At 40.2% G+C, this 13374-nt stretch overlaps 1 protein-coding gene across 1 annotated transcript in view; it reads right to left on the minus strand.

The window, feature by feature from the left end:
* Window positions 1–13374, minus strand: part of LOC309562075 (coagulation factor XIII B chain-like) — a 106382-nt gene that overhangs the window by 21771 nt on the left and 71237 nt on the right. The window contains exons 7-8 of the mRNA XM_082266192.1: window positions 10405–10611; window positions 2884–3066 (exon numbers count right to left, since the gene is read on the minus strand). Of these exons, the coding sequence (XP_082122318.1) occupies window positions 2884–3066; window positions 10405–10611 (390 nt within the window). The remainder of the gene's footprint in view (window positions 1–2883; window positions 3067–10404; window positions 10612–13374) is intronic.

A 13374-nucleotide genomic window follows, 5' to 3' on the forward strand; every position in this document is an offset into this window, starting at 1 on the left:
CAAATACTAGCCCTTTTTACCCCAAACATCGTACACAGACAAGATGTTGGGATAGAACCAAAGAAATTACTCTTTATTGAAACTCAGACACATACGTCATACCCCACAGGAGGACATTCACCCTCTTGAGGATATTAGCATGACAATGAAACTTCAAATACCAATCCAATTAACAGCTAACAGCTAATAGTAATCCTAATTAACCAGTAATCTAATTAACAGACGTATAACATCCCACAATAGTTTACTAACAAGGTGCAGTGGACACAATACTAGCAGACAGACAGAAACAATAGGTGACCCAATTAACAATGGGAGAGACACTAACTTGTGTATTCTGATGACTAGACAAGTCATCAGAAGATATACAATGTCCCAGCAGTCTGTTAACTTAGGGAGTTTACCCTCTAAAATGTGTTATTTTTTAAGTGTTTCCACTGTCCTGAGGCCCCAGGGCCTCCAAAAATGTGATAGGTAGTCAGAAAACTAGATTCATAATTTATGCCCCTAGAAAACCTGAAGGTGCTCCTTGGATTTTGGGTCCCTCTATGTGGCTAGGCTGTTAAAAAGTCTAATGTATGTGGTATCACCATACTCAGGAGGAGTAACAGATCATGTTTTGGGGTTTAATTCTGAGTAAGCCTATGATGTGTGTTAAATACCATATTAATTCATGAATTTGTGTAAAAAAAATAAAAATATTAATTTTCATTCCCCATTTTCCAAATACTTGTGGCAAAATATGAAGTCTTCAAAAGACTTACCATGCCATACCGTGTTTGCTTTCCAAAATGTGGTCATTTTCATTGTCCTGGTGCTTCAGGGCCTCCAAAAATGTAATAGGTAGTCAAGAAATTAGATGTGTAATTTATGCCCTTAGAAAGCCTGAAGGTGTTATTTGGATTTTGGGACCCTCTGTGTGGTTGGGCTGTGAAAAAGTCTCACATATATGGTGTTCCCATACTCAGGAGGCATAGCAGAATGTGATTTGTGGTTTAATTGTAAGTATGCCTATTGCTGCTTGCTATGGGGGCACTCAGCAGGAGGAAGGGGACAGAAACGCCAGTGGGGGACCTGAGAAGAGGAGGATTGGGGCTGCTCTGTGCAAAACCATTGCACAGAGCAGGTAAATATGACATGTTTGTCATTTAAAAACAAAAAAAAATACGCCTTTAATATCACTTTAGTTGTGCCTCATTAAATACCTTGGACTATTTGTACTGTACTGGTATTTTTGGACATCATGAAATGAGGCAGTGAATACACCAGGATTAGTCAGTTTTCAAATATACTGTAAATCATCTCAGGTTCAATTTGTTTTTAAACCTGCTTTGGCTATGTACAAGATCCTTATTCTACTTTGTATTCTGTGATTGTATTGTACAATGTAATACTTCGGAATGTGCATTGTTTATTGTACTGTCAAAAGTAAAAACGTTATTCTGATCTAAAAAATATATAAATACTGTAAATACCATAGTTTGTTGACTCTATAACTTTCACACAGTCAAAATATTATACACTGATTTGGGTTATTTCTTACACCAAATAATTATAGCAGAATACATTTTAACCTAAATTTACGAAGAAAGATTATTTATTTGCAGTTTTATGACAGAAATGATAAAAAAAAAGTTTTGATTTTTTGGGATTTTTTGGTTTATAGCAATAAAGTTAAAACCCAGTGGTGATTAAATACTACAAAATGAATGCTCTATCTATCTTCAAAATTAGCCTAGGCTGGGTACTAACCCACTGAACCAGCAAGCTGAAGTCCCTTTATATTTAAAAGATGATTGTTCCTATTAAGTTGATGCTTTTTGTTGCAGTGGGATGATGATAATTCTAAAAGAGGTTGTAAACCCCTCAAAAAAAAGAAAAAGAAACCCCTGTAAGACAAAGGCATAATGAGCTACTATGCATCGCATACTAGCTCATTATGAAATACTTACCTTAAAACGAAGCCCCCGCAGTGCCGGCCGCTCAGCATCGACACGGCCGACATTTTTGGCCGTCCTGCTTCCTGGTTCGCGTCCTCCGGCCATCTGATTGGCCAGAGGCACGATGACATCACTCCCGCGCATGCGGGAGCAGCCATTCGCGGCACAGGGCTCTAAAGGAATGGCACGGGTGACCGTTCCCTTAGAGCGCATGCGCCAATGACATCATCAGCTGCATTAAAAGTAAATATCTCCTAAACGGTGCAAGTTTAGGAGATATTTACAGTACCTATAGGTAAGCCTTATTAAAGGCTTACCTATAGGTACAAGTTATAAGAGAGGGTTTACAACGTCTTTAATAAGTTTTCCCATAAATCTTAATGTGTTTCCCATATTATTGATCTGCTCCATTAGAAGATACAGGATTTATGTTCGTGTCAGATGTTCCAAGCACTTTTGCCATAAACCAGAAACCCTTTCCCATATCCGAGGAGACCATAAGGGACATAAAAGGTGTCCTTGAGAACCAATATAATATATTTTAAAAGGGATCTGCTCAACATGTACAGTATACTGATCACTAAACAATTTTATTGTAACCCAACTGCAATAAATTGGTGGTCCGGGACAAATCAGACATTATTATGACAAGCAAGAATAACCTGGACTGGTCCATTCTACGTATGATGACCCACAGCAAGCGATGTAATAACTGCTCCTGAGCTCCCAAAGCAACCCACCAAACTATGACAGCCTACCCCCTGTGTGATTACAGAGTGTACTATGTCTAATGTACACATGAAAGTGTTTCGGATGATTTTCAGCCTGTGTGTACCCAGCTTAACTTAACTGGTGCCTATTGTACTCATATTTAGACTCCCTGCAGAACTGCTCAAACAGGAAAATGTTTGGGTTAATACAAACATTTAGACTATATACGTACCCTGTTCGATGCACTGAGGATATACTATTTCACCTTTATTGCACTTTGCTGTAAGTGTCTTTTCAGGAACCAGATTTCCAACACACTGAAATTCCACAGTATATCCTTCAGCAATATTTAAAGGGGCATTGTTCAAATTAATACCATTTTTCAACATGATTTCTTTTGATATAGCACATCCGTCTGAAATTATAAGTTTATGTTGTTATCCACACCATAAGACATGTAACTTTAAGTGAAATGACTGCTTTCCTTTAAACAGTCTAAAATGTGCAATCTTCACAAGAGTAAAAATTGTTGATCTATTCTAAAGAAAGGCACAAAATTACTGAGAGCCCATTTTACACCTATGTGCATGTGTGTTGCAGCATGCATGGTATCAAACACCACACAGGAAAGCATACTAAGCAAAAAGATGTGAACCAGCCATATAGGAAAGTATATATATATATATATATATATATATATATATATATATATATATATACACACACACACAGTTAAGTCCACCTATGTTTGGACACACTTTTCTTACTTTTGGCTCTGTATGCCACCAGAATAAAATTAAAATGAAGCAATGTAAAAATTAATTTCAAGTGCAGACTTTCAGCTTTAATTCAGAGGGTTGTACATACAGTAGCTACTAAGTACAAATATTATGAAATGAACTGTAACCATTTTTATACACAGACCAGTATAGATTAAACTTAGTTTAATCCATACAATAAATGCTTTTCCAGGACTGGTCTGGCTTTTGTAGATGTTTATTGGCAAAGTCTAATCTGGCTTTTCTATTCATCAGGATTATGAATGGTTTGTACCTTAACAAAGACTAATCCATGTAGCATTTTGTATGACGCCATGATTTGTAAGGACAACACCAAGTCTTCTAGGCATGGAATGAACAAGTTGGTGACATATTGCAACATCTATCTTTTTCCATTCTTCAAGAACGACCTCTTCTAGAGCCTGGATGCTGGGTGGAGAGTGACGCTCAACTTGTCTCTTCAGAATTCCCCATAGGTGTTCGATTGGGTTCATGAGACATACTTGGACATTGAATCACTTTCACCCTGTTCTTTTTCAGAAATGCAACAGTGGTCTTAGATGTGTGTTTTGGATCATTGTCATTCTGGAAAAGTGCACGACGACCAAGGGCACAGAGTGATGGTAGCATCTTCTCTTTCAATATAGAGCAGTACATCTGTGAATTCATGATATCATCAATGAAATGCAGCTCCCGGACACCAGCAGCATTCTTGCAGCCCCACAGAATGACACTACCACCACCATGTTTCACTGTAGGCACCATGCATTTTTCTTTGTACTCTCCACCTTTGCAACGCCATACAGTTTTGAAGCCATCAGTTCCAAAAACATTTATCTTAGTCTCATTACTCCAGAGAACAGAGCCCAGTAGTCTTCTTTTTCAGCATGGGCCCTGGCAAATTCTAGACGGGCTTTTTTGTGCATGGATGTTTAGGAGAGACACCCATGCATGCCATTCCTCTGCAGTGTACGATTTATTGTGTCATGGGAAACAATCACCTTAGTTTGACTTTCTACTTCTTTAGATAACTGCAGTGAACTTGCATGGTGATTTTCTTCAACCCTTCTCATCAGAAGACGCTCCTGTTGAGGTGTTAACTTCCGTGGAAGGCCTGGCTGTCTCTGTGAGATGGTTGCAGTTCCATCATTGTTAAATTTTTATATCACTTTGCTACAGTATTTTGACTGATAAGTAAAGCTTTGCTGCTCTTCTTGTAGCCTTCACCTTTCTTGTGTAAAGAAATGATTTTCTTTACACAAGAAAGGTGTTAGGAAAGGTGTTTTTTTTTATTTTCTCAGGCCTTGTGACATTTCTTTTCTATGTGGTGCCATTGCTGACAGCATGAAATGGTAAGGGGTTTTCTTTGTTAAGTAACGTCCTTTTAAAATCAACTGTCTGCTGGACACCTGTTTAATGAATAATTATACTCACCTGTAGTTGAATTCTTGTTAATTAGGATTTGTTCAAAAAATATATAACAAAACACAGGACAGACAAAGACAAAACAGACAGAGAGACAAAGACAGTTGGGACTTTAAATGAGGCGGTGCCTGCCCAGGGCTAGCCGCCTCCATCCCTGTTCATTGTATAAGGGGATCGAGTATGTCCCTTTTGTCATGGATAGTAACTTATTCGTATTCTATAGATTGCTATCACTAGGTTGTATATATCCCATGGTCTGTCGTTTACTTCCGGGAGCTGCGAGGCGCTTCGGCGGCCTCCCTTCTCCCCCCTTCCGCCCATCCTTTGATTGGGCGCGGGGGTATGGGTGGCTCCCTGTCGCGCCTCGGCGCCACGTCATCCATGCTGTGCGTGTGACGTCTATTGATAGCGTCCTCGCGCCGCCATGTGATCCCACTCTCACGCTCATACATAGGGAGGTGGCGTTTATCTGGATCCGGGACGGCGCTTTGATCCTGGACATGACAGCGCCTCCTCCACTTTTGAGCGCGGACGTGACGCTAGGAGCCCCATCGCTGCGGACGTTAGGTATTCCTCCTGGCATTCCCCGTTGTCACCTCATTTGCCCCCTGATGCTGCTCTGAGCACCTTTACCCTTTCACATTCTCTATCACTGCCCTTGGTGGTTTGGACACTTTTGCACCCTATTCCTTAATTTTCACTCCCATGGCTTTCCTATTTCTTTTGATTGTTACCTAGCACTGAGGCACCTCCCCCCCTTTTTCCCCCCCCCTCATTTTTCACCTTTATTCACCCTTTCACTTTTGCTTTCACAATTCGCACCTCACTTTCTTCAGTCACCATTATTCACTCAATATCATTGCTGGGTGTGGCCTTTTACGTATATTCTCCAGCATACATATATACACTCTCTCATATTTTTATATATTTTTACCAATTAGTTTTCTCCTTTTTCAGCATTCCTGAATTTTCTCAGATGATCCAGCTTATCTCCCTCGATTAATTGAATTTAATTCATCTAGGTATTTATACTTACCTCTAGATTTACCCTTTATATCAACTTTATTACTCCCTACCTGTCACTGTAGTCACAGTGAAAAATTTTCTTTATATTAATCGAACATCCTTACCCATAGATATCCTTGGAGATCAACATCTTGATATCATCTCCCAAACACTTTTGTCACCTTCATGACATCGTAGAATGCCTGTGTGGTGTGCCTTTGTCCCCAGTCTGGGCTCCTACAGCTCCCGGAACAGACTTCTCTGACCCCTTGGGAGCACCCATCTACAACATCTTGTATGAAATGACCTTCCCTTGAAATTATGATTTGGGGTGCACTTGGCTCCTGACGAGTGGAATGTATCCACGAAACGCGTTGAGTCTAACATGGATGCACTCCTTACCAATATTAACATGTTACCTGTTTTAATGTTTTTATCAATGATCTATTTTTCTCATTGTGTATTTCTTGAGTTATGATTTGGCATTTACGATGCCTTTTATTACATTGGGATTGTGCCATTTCACACATGTATTGTTGATGTCACCTGTATCAATGTATTTATGCCATATATGCTATTTCCTCATGACATACATTAAAACCTTTATCTTTATAAAATTGCATTCTTTATTGTGACCACCGACTCCGCACCCCTCATTTAAAGTCTCGCTTTGGTCCCCCCCTTTCCCGTTTTACCTCATTAATACCTATATAGGGCATCGGCTTTTCTATAAACTATTTTACATTGATGCTATGTCATGTACTTTTATTTTATATATAATTCATACCACATTATATATATTCTACCAACATGCCGATCCCCTGCAATATCCCCTTTTTATCCCCCATTTTATCCTTCATATTCCCCTTCCCCCCTTATACAATGAACAGGGATGGAGGCGGCTAGCCCTGGGCAGGCACCGCCTCATTTAAAGTCCCAACTGTCTTTGTCTCTCTGTCTGTTTTGTCTTTGTCTGTCCTGTGTTTTGTTATATATTTTTTGAATATGCATAGGGATGGAGGTGTGCGGTTGGTTCACGGTTGGTCCATATGCAGGCCCCCTTCCCCCCTTTGTTTTGGGCTTGCTACTATCTTGGCAATATCTATTTATACATATTTATTTCGAGTATGTCCCTTTTGTCATGGATAGTAACTTATTCGTATTCTATAGATTGCTATCACTAGGTTGTATATATCCCATGGTCTGTCGTTTACTTCCGGGAGCTGCGAGGCGCTTCGGCGGCCTCCCTTCTCCCCCCTTCCGCCCATCCTTTGATTGGGCGCGGGGGTATGGGTGGCTCCCTGTCGCGCCTCGGCGCCACGTCATCCATGCTGTGCGTGTGACGTCTATTGATAGCGTCCTCGCGCCGCCATGTGATCCCACTCTCACGCTCATACATAGGGAGGTGGCGTTTATCTGGATCCGGGACGGCGCTTTGATCCTGGACATGACAGCGCCTCCTCCACTTTTGAGCGCGGACGTGACGCTAGGAGCCCCATCGCTGCGGACGTTAGGTATTCCTCCTGGCATTCCCCGTTGTCACCTCATTTGCCCCCTGATGCTGCTCTGAGCACCTTTACCCTTTCACATTCTCTATCACTGCCCTTGGTGGTTTGGACACTTTTGCACCCTATTCCTTAATTTTCACTCCCATGGCTTTCCTATTTCTTTTGATTGTTACCTAGCACTGAGGCACCTCCCCCCCTTTTTCCCCCCCCCTCATTTTTCACCTTTATTCACCCTTTCACTTTTGCTTTCACAATTCGCACCTCACTTTCTTCAGTCACCATTATTCACTCAATATCATTGCTGGGTGTGGCCTTTTACGTATATTCTCCAGCATACATATATACACTCTCTCATATTTTTATATATTTTTACCAATTAGTTTTCTCCTTTTTCAGCATTCCTGAATTTTCTCAGATGATCCAGCTTATCTCCCTCGATTAATTGAATTTAATTCATCTAGGTATTTATACTTACCTCTAGATTTACCCTTTATATCAACTTTATTACTCCCTACCTGTCACTGTAGTCACAGTGAAAAATTTTCTTTATATTAATCGAACATCCTTACCCATAGATATCCTTGGAGATCAACATCTTGATATCATCTCCCAAACACTTTTGTCACCTTCATGACATCGTAGAATGCCTGTGTGGTGTGCCTTTGTCCCCAGTCTGGGCTCCTACAGCTCCCGGAACAGACTTCTCTGACCCCTTGGGAGCACCCATCTACAACATCTTGTATGAAATGACCTTCCCTTGAAATTATGATTTGGGGTGCACTTGGCTCCTGACGAGTGGAATGTATCCACGAAACGCGTTGAGTCTAACATGGATGCACTCCTTACCAATATTAACATGTTACCTGTTTTAATGTTTTTATCAATGATCTATTTTTCTCATTGTGTATTTCTTGAGTTATGATTTGGCATTTACGATGCCTTTTATTACATTGGGATTGTGCCATTTCACACATGTATTGTTGATGTCACCTGTATCAATGTATTTATGCCATATATGCTATTTCCTCATGACATACATTAAAACCTTTATCTTTATAAAATTGCATTCTTTATTGTGACCACCGACTCCGCACCCCTCATTTAAAGTCTCGCTTTGGTCCCCCCCTTTCCCGTTTTACCTCATTAATACCTATATAGGGCATCGGCTTTTCTATAAACTATTTTACATTGATGCTATGTCATGTACTTTTATTTTATATATAATTCATACCACATTATATATATTCTACCAACATGCCGATCCCCTGCAATATCCCCTTTTTATCCCCCATTTTATCCTTCATATTCCCCTTCCCCCCTTATACAATTAGGATTTGTTGTCTAAAATGTAGCATGCTCCTAAGACCTTTATTGGGGTGTATTCATTTACAACATGGTAATGAATGAATTTGTTAGGAAAAATATTTTTTTGTGTGTGCAAATTAACAAATCTTGATTGCAATCGATGACCCACGTCTATCGCATTCGTAGGAGTATTTTGTAGTATAGTGTCCCATAGAAAATGTTGATTCTGAAAGAAAAGTAAAGGTTTTCTGACAGATCTGTTGGGGGTGTCCTCATTTAAGCGAAGCACTATAAATACTGTATATATATATATATATATATATATATATATATATATAGTGCCCCTTGGCTGTCCTTATTCGAGCCTCGATGCCTCCAGTTTTAGCATGCCTTTCTAAGCCTGTCAGTTTCCTCGCTGAAAACGCTAACAGGCTTAAAGAGGCACATTGACAGATGTCCATGTGAAGAACTGCAAGAACTAGAAGAAGAGTGCTTGAGGAGCTGATCAGTACAGCTAGCAGGCTTGGTTCTGGTGGAAGAGCATTGCCTAGGAAACTATTAACACCAGGAGCTATGCACCCGTTCTTCATTCGAGAAATGCAGAATTGCTTTACTGATCTCAGGCTCTCTCTTACCATTCACAGTACTTTTTAGAGGGTATTTGATAGGCAGTGAGGAGGTGTATACCACCTGATTTAGGTAGATACCTAGTTTAAGTAGATACCTGGATGCAAGGCCAGATGAGCCATTTCAGCAGCAGATGGTCAGCAGTGTGTTTATGGAAATGTTTGACCATTCTTCCAGAAGCGCATTTGTGAGGTCAGGCACTGATGTTAAACAAGAAGGCCTGGCTCGCAGTCTCCACTCAAATTCATCCCAAAAGTGTTCTATCAGGTTGAGGTCAGAACTCTCTGCAGGCTAGTCAAGTTCCTCCACCCCATACTCATTTGTCTATGTCTTTTTGGACCTTGCTTTGTGCACTGGTCCAAATCATTTGGTGGAGGGGGGATTATGGTGTGAGGTTGTTTTTTAGGGGTTGAGCTCGGCCCCTTAGTTCCAGTGAAGGGAACTCTTAAGGCATCAGCATACCAAGACATTTTGGACAATTTCATGCTCCCAACTTTGTGGGAACAGTTTGGGGATTGCTTCTTCCTGTTCCAACATGATTGCACACCAGTGCACAAAGCATGGTCCATAAAGACATAGATGAGCGAGTTTTGGGTGGAGGAACTTGACTGTCCTGCACATAGTCCTGACCTCAACCCAATAGAACTCCTTTGGGATAATTTAGAGTAAAGACTGCGAGCCAGGCCTTCTCGTCCAACATCAGTGCCTGACCTCACAAATGAGGTTCTGGAACAATGGTCAAACATTTCCATAGACACACTTGTAAACCAGCCTTTTCATAAGAATTGAAGCGGTTATAGCTGCAAAGGGTGGGCCAACTCAATATTGAACCCTATGGACTAAGACTGGGATACCATTAAAGTTCATGTGCATGTAAAGACAAGTGTCCCAATACTTTTGACAATATAGTGTATCTCTGAGTCTACTTACCACTATTGCCTGAACCTTTAGAGTGTCAATCAGTTTGCTATACACTTTTTAGAAAGAGAGTGTTTTACAGTCCTCTATTATTTCCTACATCCAATGACATGAATATGCATACAAACATTAATAACTAGATAAGCACTAGTATTAGGAGGTCGGCCTTGTAAAGCTAAGACTTACCAGAACCTTTCTTTGCACACCTAGGGTAGATTAATTTTCCCCTGTCACATTTGGTTGTTAAAGTTGAGGGAGATGTCTCTAGCTGGTATCCAGGTAAGCACAAAAACTCAATTATTTTGCCATGTTCAAAAAAATGTTTTCCAGTTATCAAATTCTTTAATTCAATATTATTATGGTACAGTTCCCTTTGCCCCACTGTGCACGGCTCTGTAATAAGATCATAAAAAACATTATTGACTGACAATGTCACTTTTGATGTACATATTATATAAGATATACACATTACATAAGACAAAAATATGAGCAAGTGCATGGTTTTTATGGAAGTCTGATATTACAAGGTGTTTTCAATATTTAGTAGACTCTAGAGCACATGTGTCAAACACAAGACCAGCAGGCCAAATCCGGCCCTCCAGAGCATTTCATGTGGCCCTTACACCTCTCCTGCAGCTGCTGCACCTCCCTTATCTCTGCCCCCACCTTGTCTCAGCAGACGGCAGCAGAGAGGACAGAACTCCTCTGACAGATCCTGTGCTTCCCCATGCAGCCGCAGAGAGGCTCGTCTCTTCCACCCCCACCCCCCCATCTCAACAGTTGGCAGCAGAGAAGAGGACAGAAATCCTCCTAGAGGTTCTGCACCCCTATGTGCAGCTGCAGCACCCCTTCGTCTCCGCAATTACTGGTCTCAGCATTTAGCAGACTCCAGCAGCTGACTCCTGTCCTCCTCTGGTCCACCTCCAGACCCTGCAGTTTCTGCTTCCCAGCTCCACCTCCAGCGTATTCCCAGCGGAAGCTTGTGGTAAGGTGGATGCACTGTGATGTAAGGGAGGGCGGGGGTCTCTTGATTTCTGATGGTGGTGGGTTACAGATAAAACCGGTCCTCTGAGGGCCACCATAATACTGATGCGGCCCACAATGAAATTGAATTTGACATGCCTGCTCTAGAGTTATGTCAGGACTATTGGGGCTAAAAAGGAATCATATAGGTCCATACATATTATTTTATACATATTGTTATATTGGGAAATGGGCAGCCTAGCAGCCATTTTGTCATGAGGTGAATGTAAATTCATTGTCCTTGGGTAAGATTTCTTACAGACAATTTTAAAGTCTCAGCAAAGACTTTCTTAAACAATAAATGAATAGGGGTCCTGACATTACACCAAGATAAGGTCTAGCCATGCTGGTGCCAAGTTGGGTTCTAATGAGGGTGATGTTATTCTTGTCTGTCTGAGTTTTAACAATGAACAAAAGATCAGAATATTTTTTTCAGGGCTCATTTAAAAAATATGCTTGAGGAAACATTATTATTATTGGTATTAATTATATTATGTGTGTAAAGAGCTAAGTACTAATTCCACTTAAATTGCTTCACTTATAAAGGAATGTTTATATAAGTTGTTTTACAATCTTATCTAAGTTATATAAATCCTACACACTAGACACTATTCTTGACAGGATAGTGACATTAGTGACATGAAGGTATAACCCCATGAGATTTAAGTTTCTTTCTAAGGCTTAGGTCAGAAAGTTATCTTTGAGAAAATAATTGAATTAAATTCAATCTCCCAAACCTTTATACAGGCCAACAGTGCTCCCTATTGATATGTCAGAGTTATAGCCATTTAGTGAATAAGCCCCTTTTTTAGGTATTTTTCACATGGAAAACAAAATCCACGCCTACTTTCCCATAGGATAAAAGTTTCATGTAAGTTAAAAAAAAGGAGGAGAACTGGACAGAGCATGAAGGGAGTAAGATGCTCTAGGAGATTCTGACACTGATGGGAAACATTTGAAGCTGAGGCTAGTCAAACGTGACATCTCAGACAACAAGACAAATCTATGGTCTTTGGTAAAGTATACATTTCTATTTTTACTACAGGTAATTCATTTGCCATATACATCTGGCTGAACCATTTTTACACTTATACTTATAGCATCAAGATTTGGATTTAGATCATTCTAGCTGCAGAATGATTGGTCTAATTTTGTTTATCTTGGGAACTTTAGGCTGATTTTAGCCATAGTAAATGGGGCAGTTATGATGTTAAAAATAGATTAACTCCATAGAAGTTTATTTTACCAAAAACTATTTGGACTTCTAGCAAGTCTTGGTGCATGGTGTAACAATTTTTGTCCATGCATTTTCTTTAAACATTGAGTTGTGAACATCTGTTGGCTGAGAGAGAAGTCACGTGTCAAATCTGTTAGATTTTGTTTCCATCCTTTGTAAGCTCTTGGAAAGCTATTAATCACATTCTAGAAGTTATGGGTTTTGGTAACCTTGATATTTCGTAATAATATCCTTTGATTGCATTTTTCGCATTACCTGTGCGATACATATTATTGAATTTTGTTCCACAATTTGTGTTTATCACCAGTTATATTTTGACATTTTTCTGCACTGATTTTATTTAATAAATATATATATTTTTGCACAAAATTGTATTCCTCTTATCTTCAGGTTAGTGCCACTAAAAACTATCTAAAATTTTTGTTGATTTATGGAAATAAGTTGAGAATCTCGTTACTTATAAATCCTTGCTTATTTGCATAAATAGACACTGTTTATCAGAGCAGTATAAACATTCTGACAGTTAAGCCCCGTACACACGTAGCGATTGTCGGCCGAACGATCGGCTGTCTTTTGTCCGGTGCTGTCCTGTCGGTTGAAAAGTGCTAAAGACTGCACACGAATTTTGTCGGCCAACAACAGACGACTGCAGAAGTGATGTCATGTGATGGTTAACTTTCCGTGTGTTTTTTCTTCTCTGAGCATGCCCAGTCTTGCTCATCTGCTGTTTGTCGGCCGAATTCTGTACTGACTGAGGAACAATCGGCCGTTCTGGTGTTGGCCAACAAAAATTTTAAAGCCTGCACACCAGATTCTGTTCGGCCGAAAAGTCGCAGTCAGTTGTCGGAAGCATCATACTAACAAGCCGACAATCGGCCGATCGGACATTGGCCGAA

The sequence above is a fragment of the Pelophylax lessonae genome (genome assembly GCF_965119305.1).
Source record: "Pelophylax lessonae genome assembly, chromosome: 8".
Lineage (NCBI taxonomy): Eukaryota > Metazoa > Chordata > Amphibia > Anura > Ranidae > Pelophylax > Pelophylax lessonae.